This window comes from Triturus cristatus, chromosome 11 (genome assembly GCF_964204655.1).
Source record: "Triturus cristatus chromosome 11, aTriCri1.1, whole genome shotgun sequence".
NCBI lineage: Eukaryota > Metazoa > Chordata > Amphibia > Caudata > Salamandridae > Triturus > Triturus cristatus.
In genome coordinates this window covers 1,047,222,078-1,047,236,764 of record NC_140594.1, presented here as the reverse complement: position 1 = coordinate 1,047,236,764, position 14,687 = coordinate 1,047,222,078, and the positions used below count along the sequence as shown (strand labels likewise).

The window sequence follows — 14,687 nt, the reverse complement described above, 5'->3', positions numbered from 1 at the left end:
GGTATGGGTTTGGGGTGCTCAGAGTAATTTTAGGGTTCAGGTTGGGTTTGAGTTTTGGGTGCCAGGGGTAATTTTGGGGTTCAGCGTGGGTTTAGGTTTTGGAGTGCCAATGGTAATTTTATGGTTCGTGGTGGGTATGGGTTTTGGGGTGCCAGGGGTAATTTTAAGGTTCAGGGTGGATATGGGTTTTGGGATGCCCATGGTAATTTTAGGGTTCAGGGTGAGTATGGGTTTTAGGGTGCCAAAGGTAAATTTAGGGTGTAGGGTGGGCATGGGTTTTGGGGTGCTCAGAGTAATTTTAGGGTTCAGGGTGAGTTTGGGTTTTGGGGTGCCAGGGGTAATTTGGGGGTTCAGGGTGGGTTTAGGTGTTGGGGTGCCAATGATAATTTTAGGGTTCACGGTGGGTATGGGTTTTGGGGTGCCAGGGGTAATTTTAGGGTTTTGAGTGGGTATGGGTTTTGGGGTGCAAAGAGCAATTTTAGGGTTCAGGGTGGGTGTGGGTTTGGGGGTGTCTAGGGTAATTTTAGGGTTCAGGGTTTGTTTGGGTTTTGGGGTACTAAGGGTAGTTTTAGGGTTCAGGGTGGGTTTGGAGTGCCCAGGGTAATTTTAATATAAAATAAATTATATATATATACCACTACTTACCTTAACCACTTTTACAAAGTGTATGCCTTTACTACAAATGCCTTTGCGTTGTAATGGCATGCATGGTAAAGGCATATGCAATGTAAAAGTATGCGTTGTAATGGTGACGCTTTGTAACAGCAAATGCTTTGTTACAACCACGTTGTAATGGCATGCATTGTGTTGGCATGCGATGTAACATCATATATTCTTGAGGAACCTGCAGCGATCAAATGGGGGACAGGCTGCATAAGACCAGGAGAGAGAAATAATGGTTCTCTTGCATCCAGAAAGTGGAAGCAAAAGTTTTTTACATGTACAGTTCCCATGATCAAAAGGCCTTGACACTTTCACAAAGTATATAACTGCACTGCAGTCAATCAAGAAATCGATGTCACATCTTGCGTAATCTATAATAGCATATCTTCTTGTTTATTCCATGACATCATGTATTTTAGTTTTAACTGAAATAATTCCTCAGAATTCATTACAAATGGCTTCAAGACATTTTAACATTTCTTGAATAACTACTTTTTTTTGTTCCCTCTCTGACACATGTCCACAGTGATGTCTCAGAAATCAGTTTCAACCCATTTTCCAAGATCCCCTGTTTATTGTATTAACATGTAAGCTAATCAGATCAGTAGACAAGTTCTGTTTCCTGGCGCTTCAAGGTTGGTACTACAGCTAATCATCCCTCAAATCAGACAACTTGTCTCCAGGCTTTTGACAGAGAGTCCTTCCTGAAAACTTAATTTACTTTGTATCCCAAGATGTCGCTGTGGAGTTCCCTGCCTGCAGAGATGACAGACAGACAGGCAGGAAGGCAGACAGACAGACAGACAGACAGACAGACAGACAGACAGACAGACAGACAGACAGACAGACAGACAGACAGACAGACAGATAGATAGATAGATCAGCTAGTGCTGAGGCAGAGATAAAGGCTCATCTATCCCTCCCGAGAACTGAGTAAGTATGCCAAACATTCTTCTCAGAGAGGGAACATTCTGCTTTTCTACATATTGTGATGCCCGGTTAGAAAAGATTTGAAAGAAGAAGGCTGAATACTGTACAAAAATAAGAATATTATGGGAATCATTGAATAAATGTATAATTAGGTTTAGTTAGGAATCTGTTTATGTTGAATGTTATGGGTGTTGAATGAATGGTGATATGAACTCAGTCAATTTACTGGTAGCTTGCAACAAAAGTCAAAAGATGCCACACCGGACATTAGCTCAATGTTTAATTATCAAGCAGGTAGTGTTATGTACATTGGACTTGATTCATAAACTGCATTTTGTAATACGTAAAGTAGTACTATTTAATAAAAAATGCAATTTTCAAAGCTTGGAGTGTAACTCTCCACCTATACTTCGCCTTTCTTTTCTATGGGTCAATATACACATGAGTAAGGATACTACCTAGGGGCCGATTCCGATCTGGGTCGGAAGTGCTCCGAACTTGATCCGGCGGGAAAAAAGCACAAGTCGGACGCGTGTTTCCAGACCAACTCGGACACCTGTACGAGCGAGCAAGTACGATGAGACTGTACGCGTGTGTTCCGACCGAACCGTTTCCGGATCCGACTCGCTCCGACTGACTCGTACGGACACGATTCGCACCGCGCAATGGAGACGTTTTACGACCGAGTCGGTACGATGTAGGCGTCGGACAGCCGGATCGAGCCGAAGTTTCCGGCTCGCAAAACGTTCGGGTAGCTGTCTTTGGGGGTCCGCGTCGGACCCCCCATTACCCGCAGCCTTACGACTCGGACACAGGGGGAGACCCAAGGGTCTCCCCAACTTAGGCATGAATGGTGCGGATGGCACCAATGCGTACCCACTGTAGGGGGCGCCCTTGTGCGAGACGTACCCATTCAGTCAATGGGAGCCCATGTACGTGTTGTACGACCGGCTCCCATTGACTTCTATGGGAGTCTGACCGAACCGAGTCCAGCAGCATGCGGCCGCATCATACTCGCTCGATCGGACTGCAGGAGTCCAGCTTGGTCGGAAAACACTCTGGATCCGGCTCGGTCGGAGAGCTTTCCGACCCAGATCAGAATGGGCCCCTTAGTAATATATGTGGGACAGACGTGTGGAACTGGTTGGAAAAAGGAGAATACTTAATACTAAATGGGAGAAGTTTACGGAGGGGCATAGGGAGGGTTTGTGAGGGATTTCAGAAAGGGCATATACCCACCCACAACATAGTAAGCCATTGCTATTCACAGACTTCCCTTCTAAATTAACTACAGCCAAAAAGGAACCAGAACAGTAGTAAATGTACTTCAGCTCAGAGATGGAGTAAGTCCACTAGCACACATGGCATTCATTAGTACTGTAACACCCTGTAACTAGTTAAAAATATAAATATATGTAATTTCATGTGTAAAAAATTGAAAATATAGTCAGATTTCTTTTGATTAATGTTATCACTTTAAATAATTTCTATTACATATTAAAAATATATAATTGTATTACTTCAGTTATGATTTTTCAGAGAAAAAAATAAAATTAGGTTAATAGTGCTGTAGCATTTTTTGTGTGTTCTACATTTAAAATCCAAATATATATAATTAATTTACATTTTTATTTAACTAAATATTTTTGCTTATTGTTTTCAAGCTAACCAAACTTTTTAACTTTTCCCTATAGTTTACTATGGGGAGATATCCAACATTTCTATGAGAGAGTGTTATAGTATCAGTGAGGACTTAATATTGCTCCTTTTTGGCTGCTGTAACCTACACTTTTAAATTTGGCTCTACCTCGTTACAGGAGGTGGAGACATGTAAGTCTATGCTTTTGAATAACATTACGCTTGTAAATGGTGAATAGCCAAATGTAGCAAAGATGCTCAAAAGTGTAGCTTACCTTTGTGAATAGCCCTGATTGTGTACATTGAGAGTTGATCAAGTGTGTGTGTGCGCGCGCGCGTGTGGGTGTGTGCGCACATGTGTGGTTGGGTGTGTGTGTGTGTGTGTGTGTGTAGGACGGTTGTATATGCCGTGATATGGTAAGGTGGATCATAAAGTCCTCCATGTTGGACATGTCTATAACTAGAGATGCTGAAATCTACATAGCAACTACTTTCTGACATACAAAAGGAAGATTCACAAAAGCATTTATGAGTACGGGATGCAGTACTACAGGAGTACTCTTTTACAAAAAGGTGAACGTGAAGACCTTTGTGTCCTTGCCCCAAAACATCCAACTCCTATTATTAAAATTACATAGAGGACACAGTCATTTTCATTTCCACTTACAGTATACACATATTTATGGAATAGTCTTGTTTTATTTCCATTTTACTCCCATTTTAGATGTGTTTTGGAACCAATTCACAAAGGAATGTAAGTGTATGAAAAAGAATACTGAAAGAAAACTAGTTTATATACACCAAAATTCCTTTGTGACTAGGCCCTCCAGAGTTTTGGTAGAGAATCAAGCACCTTTGCATTCTCTGTTCTGGCCTTTGCAATGTAGACTTTGTGGATATCTAGTGCAGTAAGTAACCAATGACTTGCAAAGAGTTAAGAGTTGAGTGTATGGAAATGTGTGCTCTGGTACAAATATCTTGATGGGGGTGAGCACTGAGTTAAGTGGTTAATGACTTGTACACCATCCTCTCGAACGTGATGACCCCCAGTAGAATGTACTGTCTTTGCAAGACGGCAGTCTTGAAGATGCGAATATATGATGTTACAACGCATGCAATTACAACACATGCTTTTACAACGCAGTCTTTACATCGCAAGTGCCATTACATTGCATGATTTTACAACGCATGCCAATACAACGCATTTTTTTAAATCTACCATTACAACGCATTCCATTACAACGCATACCATTATAATGCATACCATTACAACGCATAATACTTTTAGGGCAACAGAAGGGTAAGTGTTGGATAGTGTAGGGGTAACAATTACGATTCCCACTCCAGTGAGTGCAACGGTAGGGTAAGTGTTGGATAGTGTAGGGGTAAAAATTCCTATTCCCATATACCCCAAAACCCATACCCACCCGAAAACTAAACAAATCTCTATTACTTACCTTATAATGCATTGTAATGGTATGCGTTGTAATGCAATGCGTTGTACTGACATGCGTTGTAATGAAATGCATTGTAATGGCATGCGATATAAAGGCAGTTGCGTTGTAACAGTTGCGCTGTAAAGGTAGGTCGTTGTAATGATTGCGTTGTAATGGATGTTTCCCGAATATGCTGATCAAATGGAGATGGTTTTTGTTGGAGCTAGCAGGACAGGTACCTGTGCATCAGTTTTTTAGTTTCATGTGTGACTTATATATGTAAGATACATAAAGCAGTTTCATCATTCAAACCTGTCCGCAAAATGAATGTTTCAACCAAACTTTAGGTGATTTGTACATTCATATCATAACTCAGCCTGCTGCAAAAGTACTTGCCGTTCGATGAATGGGCCTGATGTGACAATCTGTGAATCTCTTTCCACTTAGGACATGACAATCTGTTTCCAGGACATCAATTGTCAGAAAAAAGATATTCCCAGGACCCTAAAAAAGGGATACAAATGTAGTTCACAAAGTGAGTGTTACAGTTTGATGAAATACCTGATCAAATGCTTAATATTCACAAAGAACCTACACTTCCAAACACATAGAGCCGTTCTCACAGAAATTAACACTAATTCATCTACCCAGTGCAATTTGTGGCAAGCGTAGCAGTATCTGATGTGCACCATTCACCTTCCCGGTTTGCAGTACCCTAACGCTTGATTGGAATCTTAAAAATCTGGCATTCAGATTAAAAGTTAAAATGTCATACATTTCTCAGTATTCATTCTGCTAGAGCAGGGTGGGCAAAACGAAAGGGCTTGGGGGAGCTCTGTGACCTGGGCACGCACTTTTAAGTACTCACGCTGGTACCGCAAAACATATTTATATAATAACAAAGCAGGCTTAGCTGTTTTGTTTATATTGAGGAATTTAATGCGGTCACCCTACTAGCTGGTGCAAGACACTGGAGCTGCTCTTTCAGAGAGCATTGGGAGGGAATTGTCACTCTAATGCGCTTGCTTTGAGTGCCAAAGGATGCTTTGCAGTGCAAGTTCTGATCTGTTACCATGATCTCTGAGGGGTAAGGGTTGTCATGTTCAGTGGTTGCCAGAAACCATTCGCTCCCTAGGGGGGCTTATGGTGGCACTGTGAGCTAGCTGATCCAGAGGCCAACATATTCTGTGGGGGTGCTTGGAATCAGTCTAGGCACCTCACCCCAAGTTTATGTTGTCCACCAGACACGCAGAACCTATGGATTAGTAGGAACTACACGACAAACCCTTCGGCTGAGCCACCCAAACTACCTTGCCAACTGAACTAACATGTAATGTAATGTAATGAGGTGCTTATATAGCGCTCTATCACCCGACGGGTATCCTGGCACTTAAAAAGGAGAGTCCCCACCAGAAGTTAATAGGGGCAGCCGAGGTGTGACACAGGAAGGGAGGAAAAGAGAGATAATATCAGAAGGAAAAATTACTCCAGCCTAGGGAATAAATACGTTTTCAACTTTTTCCTGAAATCCATAAGACTTTGGACCTGACGTAGATCCAAAGGGAGAGTGTTCCATAGCCGAGAAGCGATGGCAGAGAAGGATCTGCCACCTGTTCTGGACCGCCTGAACCTGACTACATTCATCAGAAATGCAGAAGCAGAACGAAGGTTTCTAGTTAGAGAATACCAGCTGAATTTTCTTTGCAGGATCTTAGGGCCCATTCCATGAGCTGCCCTAAACACAGTGCATAGAGCTTTGAATTGAATTCGCTGGTGGGTCGGCAGCCAATGCAAATCTCGCAAGGCTAATGTGGTTGAGGTCCCTCGCTGCCTATTTAAAGTGAGTTTCGCTGCAATGGCCTGTATTCTGTACAGCTTCCCGATAAGGGTGTTAGGCGCACCCAGATCTAGAGAGTTGCAATAATCAAGTCTGCTGAGAATTATGCATCTCACAACCTGCATTCTAGCAGAGTTAGGCAAGAAAGGGAGGATCTTTCTCAGCACTCGGATTAGCGAGAAGCAAGTGCTGGAGCAGAGTTTTCTGTTGAAAATTTATCGAGTTTTAAGCTCCAGTTTCGTATATATGTTATGATTTAAAATTACTAATTTGTAATGATTAATTAATAGTTTGTTTTTGTCTGGATTAATCAACATTACTAATGAGAGAGATTACACGTGGGATGCATATATGTTGCTTAATAATAATGTGCGGTTTTATTAAATGTGTGTCGTAAGTGCAATTTGTTTTGTGTTTGTGCGTTTAAAATAACGTGTGCTAATGCTTTATTGTGTTGCAGAAGGCTAGATAATTACATACACATAAGGGTATTAGTGGGGATTAACACTGTACAATCATTATGATGTGGTAATGTTATTTTGTGTTTCTTTTAATTAAGATGGTCCATTTTGGCCTAAAACAAGATGGCTGCCATTTACAGCCTGCACTCGAGTGATTGAATTTTGACGAGAGGCCTTCCTGAACATGGTCGAAAGTCACCTGACCACAGCTTCTGCCTGTGTAGAAAGTTTCCGTGAGGACAGTAGCTCTGGGAATGATTCCAATTGTCCTTGGAGAAGGATAAAGCCACAATGAACAATGACCAGTCTGCGGTGGCTCTGCTATGATACCAAGGAAGAGCATTTACGAAAGTAACATTTGCAAACTCGAGTTTCCTTCTTCCGTATTTTTTATTTTTGTGATTTTTCCTGAGCGGAGGTTTTCTAAATGTAAGCAAGAGACTTCCTTTCCTGCTCGCTCTGCTCAGTGGTTCAATGGATATCTAAAGTTTGTTTGTAACTTTTATTTGTTATTTTTCCTATAAAAATGTTAGACTAGAGAGGGTCCATGTTGATTGCGCTCATTACATTCATCGCGTTTTGGACTTCTTACTATGCCGAGGACGGCAGCTCGAGAGACTTTACCGAGAGACCAGTCCTGACCCATTTAGCTAGAATAGGTAATTATGAGAATAATGATTTTGCTAATGATTGATTTCCATTTTTGAACTAATTTAGATAAATAAGCATTTATTTGAATTCTTGTGTCGGGTGGTTATTTCTTTGTCATTTATTGAGTTTCAGATGTATTTCCTATGTTTTAAAATCATGACTCAGGACAATTTCTTTAAGGTCGCATTGGCCTCGCTTTAGATGCAGATTGGTTTAGGTTTCTCTCATATATTCAGTGTGGATAGAGTAATACTGTGAATTTGGTGTGATGGGCCCTAGCGTATGATGAGTATATGTGCGTGTGACTGTAGATTTACTCTGTCCGTGGAAGTAGGGAGAATTTATATGCGCCGATCTGCCAACCGTAAACCTCTAATTAATGATGCAGCTCCCACCACAACATCCCACCCCATGTAACATTTCTGAAACTGCACACAACCTTCAACGATGCACTGAGTCCTTGTGGTCTTCCCTCCGAAATCCACAATATTCTTGCCAAACCTGCGCTCACTTGGACCAGCCCTCCTCCTTGCCCCAAATCTTACCTCCATTGCCATTTCCTCCCCCCTACACCCACCAGCTTTCATCTAATCAGGTCAGTGAGTTTGCCTTGCTCCTTCAGCGACAGCATCTGCCACATTGCACCAGCCACTCAACCCTTCATGTATGTGCCAGGGCGGGCGGTGACTTCCTTTCTGTGGTAGGCACAGGAAAAAGTGCCTCTCCTGTGCCCAATGCAACTGAATTCAGCATGGTGTGCCTCCCCTTCCTCGCAGCTCCACGTGTGTGGTGCCCAGATTGCTTGCGACTTAAAACGAACATTAAGGGCCTCCCTAAAGATTTTAATACCAGAGCTGCACAAAAGCTTCTGAGTCGCCACGGGAACAGTTTCTTCACATTATCTTTTTATTAATTCCTTTACTGCTCAGAAACCATATACACGCATCCGCTGTAGTCACACACTTCTCATGTGTGGCTGATACATTTTTTGTAAAGGTTTGGCTAATAGAATCTCTGCAATAGTGCCATTATTTTGAAGGTACAACGCAAGTTTATCCGTGGCAGCCATCTTGGTGTGGGCAAGCGGACAATCAAAAGAATAACATTAGTTTTCATTTATGTGTGCTCTGGATTTACTACAAGTGCCAAAGGAGAACCTTTTATTTTCATGTTTCTCAAGGATAGCTTGAACGTCCATTTAGAGAACTTTGAAGTCTCTTTTCTGTGCCCGGTAGAAGTGCTTTGCAAACACAATCTGCTAGTTGGCCCTTTTTCCAACAAGATGCTTTCAGGGGCCACTTACTTATTTTCTTATTTAACAGTTGCATATTGGTCAGTCTGCACCTAAAATGTGTCACTGAGCTCTGCATGTAGCAGAAAACGGCAGTGAACATGTCAACATGTTAAGTGAAGTAGAGAGAGGAACCACAAACATAGTCCAGAAAAGAGTGAGAACTACTCACATTGAGGAGTGAGTCTTTTATTACAATGAAAGAACAGACATCTTAAATGAGATGCTGGCAGAACAGGCACTTGTTCAGGGCTTTTCTGAAGGAGACAACGGTAAGTAAAGTTCAGTTGTGCATGTAAAGAGAGATTTGAAGAGTTATGGACATCCATGAGGAGTATCTCATAGGAACCCTTGGTTTGAATTCTGCATTTCGAGCAGTAGAGAGCCTATGGTTCATAGGCCTTACTGGCCTCCTGACACTGACAACAGACTTACTAGGTCGGGAGATGTTTTCAAGCGGTGGCTTGGTGTGCCAAGCAGTAGCTTTTGACCTTGTTGGTGCAACTGAAATGTAAATCTTACTGGATAGGAGTTTTTTTTTATTGCTGGTGCAGGAGCTTGGCTTTGATGTGATCAATGCTGTTTTGCTCCTCAAGACAGTGATGACAATTTCAGCACCAAGGGCCATATGTATCAAAATAGAGTTTTGCGATTCTCAAATTGTGATTTTCAGCCCAATTTGAGGTTCGCAAAATGCAATGTATGTGGGATTTGCTAATAATTTTGTGACTCTCACATATTCCTTATTTGCGAATCGCAAATTGAGATTTGCAAATAAGGAATACCTTCCCATTCATTCCTATGGGCTAGGAGGCCCATAGGAATGAATGGGAAGACATTCTCAATTCGCAATTAGCAATTAGAGAATCGCAAATTGAGAATGCAATTTCAAGGGTGCCAGGGTGTCAAAAGGACACCCTGTTGCACCCCTGAAATGTGCATGTGTGCACATGTGGTGCACATACATGCCCTAAGGGTATGTATGTGCGCCACATGGCACTTTAAAAAATGCAAAATAGTGCATTTTTAATTGAGATCCCAAATTACCACCAACTTGTAGTTGGTGGTAATTTGCGATTCCTTAAGGCCAAATCGCACTTTCTTTTGTGCTTCTTACATTGCATTTAAGGAATCACAATTTGTGATTCCCTAAATGCAATCACAAAATAGGGAATCGCAAAATTTGCAATTCCTTATTTTGCGAGGGGTTTTTTGTGTGATACATTGCACACTGCTAATTTGTGATCACAAACGCTGAAATTCTGTGAATTTCAGCATTTGCGATCGCAAATTGGCTTCATACATATGGCCCCATGTGTGCATGTCTGGAGTACCCATGTTCTACCCCTGAAGAAGGCATCCGCCTGCAAAAGCCAAACACCAAAACCATGCCGAGGGACAAAGTCCTGTAAATGGGCACAGTGAACATTGCTGAAATGTAAGGGCAGAGTGGGAATTTAGTAGAAGATTGGACATTAACCTACAGACAATGGCATTTACAGGCAAGTGGCTGCCATTGTAACTTTTTACCAGTCCCCAGCCATGATTTTCGAGCAGCCATACTAACCTACGCCAAGAGCAAACTTCATTTGTACCTTATTTCTAATTTTTATACAGGCTTCCAATTTTTTTCTTTTGGTACCATCTATTCTCTGAAACCAGGGAACATAGGAAACTGCTGATAAGATACAGAAGCGTGCTGGACATGCCTTGAACAAAGCAGACGTTAATAACTTCCAATACAAAATGTCATCTGTTACTAGACACCAATTACACTAAAAGGCATGATGAAACCATTTCTTAAACTCCTTTACGGATATGGTAAATAAAAAAATGTATTTAAACAAGCATTGGCAAAAACCAAAAGGCCGATCTTTCATGTGCTGATGCCGTTCTCCATATCTGTATTTGCATGCACTAGCACACTAAATCCAGACAAAGGGTTTTGCTGATGCTTGTTCAAAGAGCTAGATGTCTGTGCTGCTGCTTGAACATCATGTTTTCTGGGACCATTATCAATGTTTTTGATACTTATTATGGTTCTTGCAGTTGTCAGATAATTACGTATACGTTATTACTCAAACACATCTCTTGTAAATATTCTCATTTTCAAAACTGTTCCTGACCATCACTCCGTCTGGGATTTTCCATTTCAAAATGAACAGATAATCCACACTGCTAGAAAATATCGTTATACCTAGCTGAGAATCTGTTTTATCCTTTATTTACTTTCTATGACTCTACGAAGAAGCCCACATTCGATCACCAGCACCTCTGAATCATAGTATTAAAGGCAGACTTGAAGTAAAACCTCAAGTAACTTTTTGGCTTCTGATCTTTTAAATCTTTTTTAATTCTCATTTAAAAATAATTAAAACAGAAACTAAGGAGGTTTAAGATACACGTTTGTCCACCAACCAATAAACCCTGGGACCTCCTTGTGAGCACTTTCTATAGATAATGCAGAGCAGAAACATCTTAACACATTCTTTTTACAATTGTGCATGTATATTTAGGGACTCATTACAAGTGTGGTGGTCTCGTAGCAGGCTGCCACGCCAGCACCCTGCTGCAAGACCGCCAAACCCGTAGTCAGACCGCCAGCCTGCAAGATTGCGAGTTTAATCCTGGCGGACGGTCCTGCTGCGGCAGTCCGACGGCAGTGCCTTTCTAATTCTCAAAGGAGAGCCATAGAAAGGCAGCCCCATGGGAGCGCTGCAACATGTTCCTGCACAGGGAGAAATGCACCCTCTGACCGCTTCAACACTGCCGGTGGGATCACAGATCCCTGTCGGTTGAAGCTGTCCTGTGGTGTTTGGACCTCCAAACTTGGAAAACAGCAGACCGACCACCAGTGCGGTGGTGGCAGCACTGCCACCACAGGTTCAGCGGGCCATCGGACAGCTGAACTCGTATTTAGGCCCCTTAGGACTTTATGTGACCCATTAAACTGATTCCAGCAACCTCTCCAGTCAAAGTCCCTAACTAAAAAAAACTTTCCTATCCTTTTTTAGGTCTCGCCTGAGCCAGCGCTTTATCGCTGCTCTGGCGAGAGCTATAGAAAACGGGGATTTGGAAGTGCAAACGAGTGCTTTTCAGGCCCCCAACTACAGTGCATGTGCGCCGGGCGCGCGCACCATTTGGCAGCCTCCGTGTACATTTCGCGGGCGCTTTGATGTTCTCAGTGAGCCGCGCGGCCACTACGAACATCAAAGCGCCCGCAAAATGATTACTTTCACTTTAACGTTCGCACCTACTTGTTTCTTTTGTCTCGGCTCGTGTTTTAGGAATGTTGTGTTTTTTGGCTTTCCGAATGCGCTCAGCCGATGGCTGTAAATCATGTCCCTTATCTTGGTTCTTCTCCCATCCCCCATCACCCTGCTCCCGCTGTCGCTTGGTCGAGGCTGCTTTCCCTGTTCTACTCCAACCATCGCAGACCGCTAAAAATCTAATTTTATGCAAGACATTACAGCTCTTTACAACACAAGGTGATTAGTGTCTGCTCAAAGAGCCCTCTCTCTTGAAGTCTGCTGTGCTGCCCTCCACCCTGCCTTGCTCAGAGCAACCACCTCTGGCCGGCTCTTCCCTGCGAGAATCCGCCTCCTCCTAATACAAAACATATTTCCCCAGCATCTGGAGGGTTACCCGCCTCGGCTGACCATGCCTCATGTGATAGCGCTCTGCTTTTACAGCACCATATCCACAAAGATGTGCTTGCAACACCACTGCATACTAAACCAAACAATTACTACTCATTGCAGCAAAAACAATGCTGATCGTTGGGCAGTGGCTTTCGTAAGTACAATCCAACACTGTCCCAAGGAAAACAGTCAGAAAGGCCAATATATACATTTTTTACATTATTGAAGGGCTGCTAGTAGCCCGTCGGTTACTTTAAACCGCTAAATGTATTTTATTTACAATAAAACTATAACACCGGGTGCACACACGTATAAGGGTTTTTTAAAACCCCTTCAACAGTACAACGTCCCTTTCTGACATGTTTGGTCAGAGCTCCATGTGATCTCATGCACACAGAGTGTGCTGAGTTGGTAAATAAATGTTGGCTATTGCACGTTTTCGGTACTCTCCTGTAAATGCACTCTGATTGTTTTTGTATTCCACCCAGAAGCACCCAATTACATTACACATGTTCAGATTCCTTTTTTAAGGAACTGAGCGATTAACTGATTTGTCATAATTATAGAATGTAGAGTTAGTACCAGGGCTCAAACTGCTTCCGCAGTTCCAAATGCGGCTGCTCTGGCATTACTCCTTTGTGGCACGACCACTGCGAACTTGGTGAATTGGGTCTCTGTTGGCACGTTTAGCCACTTTACATGTAATTAATTGTGTTTACTTGGTAAAACAAGCATTTGCAATGCAATAGGTCTCGCATTTACGCGAGTTTGAGCTATTGACATTGCAAATGACAATGCCTTTTATTTTTGTTTTTTTAACATAAATAAAAGGCATTGTCATTTACAATGCCAATAGCTTAAACTCGTGTAAATGCGAGACCTATTGCATTGCAAATGCTTGTTTAAAGTTCTGTTTATTAGTACATAAAAGTCAGTCAACATTACAGATTGTCCAGTGTGATTCCTAGCCCAACAGCAGGTGGGCAGTTATACGGAATGATATTTATACATGGAGGATCAAGTATACAAACATTATAGTGACAAGTTCAGCATTCCCTCTGAAGGCTCATCAGGGCCGTATTCGGACCGCCGGGACCTCACCTCATATTTAGAGTTATGAGAAGCCCCGGTGATTCCTCCACGGGTCCCACATTTTTGGGTAATTTATGTGGGCACCCCCTCCCTTTATATATAATTTGCTTAGTTCCCATGCACCAGCCATGTCTTTTCTCCAGTGCTCTATTTCTGGTAAGGTCTGGTAGCCCCACAATTGAGCAATATTACATCTGGCTATTACTAAACAAAGTTTACAGAACAGGCTTTGATATTTAGTACTCTCCTTGTATCTCCACACGCTCAAGACACAAAGCTTCCTTTCTGGGGTCAGTGTCAGTCTCATCACTGTAGCCAGAGTTTGCACCACTCTCTTCCAATACTATTGCAGGAGGGGGCAGTCTCACAGTATATGCAAGACGGTTCCACTCTGTCAACAGCACCGGTGACATTCTTCTCTGTCTGTTCTATGAATCTTAGTCAGCAGCACTACAGGGTAGCAAATCCTATGTAAGATATTTAGTTGAACAAGGTGGAACCCCATCTTAATCGCCACCTCTCTAAAGCCATTGAGTGCACCAGTCCAGTCCTCGTCGGAGAAGTCTCCAAGATCCTGTTCCCACATTTCCTGCTTAGCATCCAGGGCCCCCGGGAGGTTATTCGTGAGTTATCTAAAAATCTGAGATACCGCCTAGCACCTCAGGGGCGCCTCAAGTATTCTATCTTCTAGCAGAATGTCATTCGGTACCTGAGTACCATCTAGGATGTCCTTAGAGAGGGCATGCCGAAGGTGCAAATAGCGGAAGACTTCCCTCTTGGGTATCATGTATTTCTCTCTGATTTCTCAAAACTTCCTCATGGTCGTGGCCACCCATGCATCTCTAGGGGTGCTGATCCCTACTAAATCCCAATATCGGAAGCCTGACGGGCCCCACAGCCTGAGTATCCTCCTGGAGTTCCAGAGCAGGTAGCACCTGTTAGGGTCGCAGACCACCCCATCTGGTGGACAGCCTTATCCTATATCTGGAGCATGACTCAAATAAATGCTGGCCAGATCAATCAGCTTTTTATTTCATATAGGGCTAC

The 14,687-nt window shown here is 42.6% G+C and overlaps 1 protein-coding gene across 1 annotated transcript in view; it reads right to left on the bottom strand.

Annotated features, from left to right (window-relative positions):
- LOC146785920 (fetuin-B-like) overlaps positions 1–14,687 on the bottom strand; it is a 39,325-nt gene that overhangs the window by 19,823 nt on the left and 4,815 nt on the right. The window contains exon 2 of the mRNA XM_085635318.1: positions 5,064–5,171. Within this exon, the coding sequence (XP_085491444.1) occupies positions 5,064–5,171 (108 nt within the window). The remainder of the gene's footprint in view (positions 1–5,063; positions 5,172–14,687) is intronic.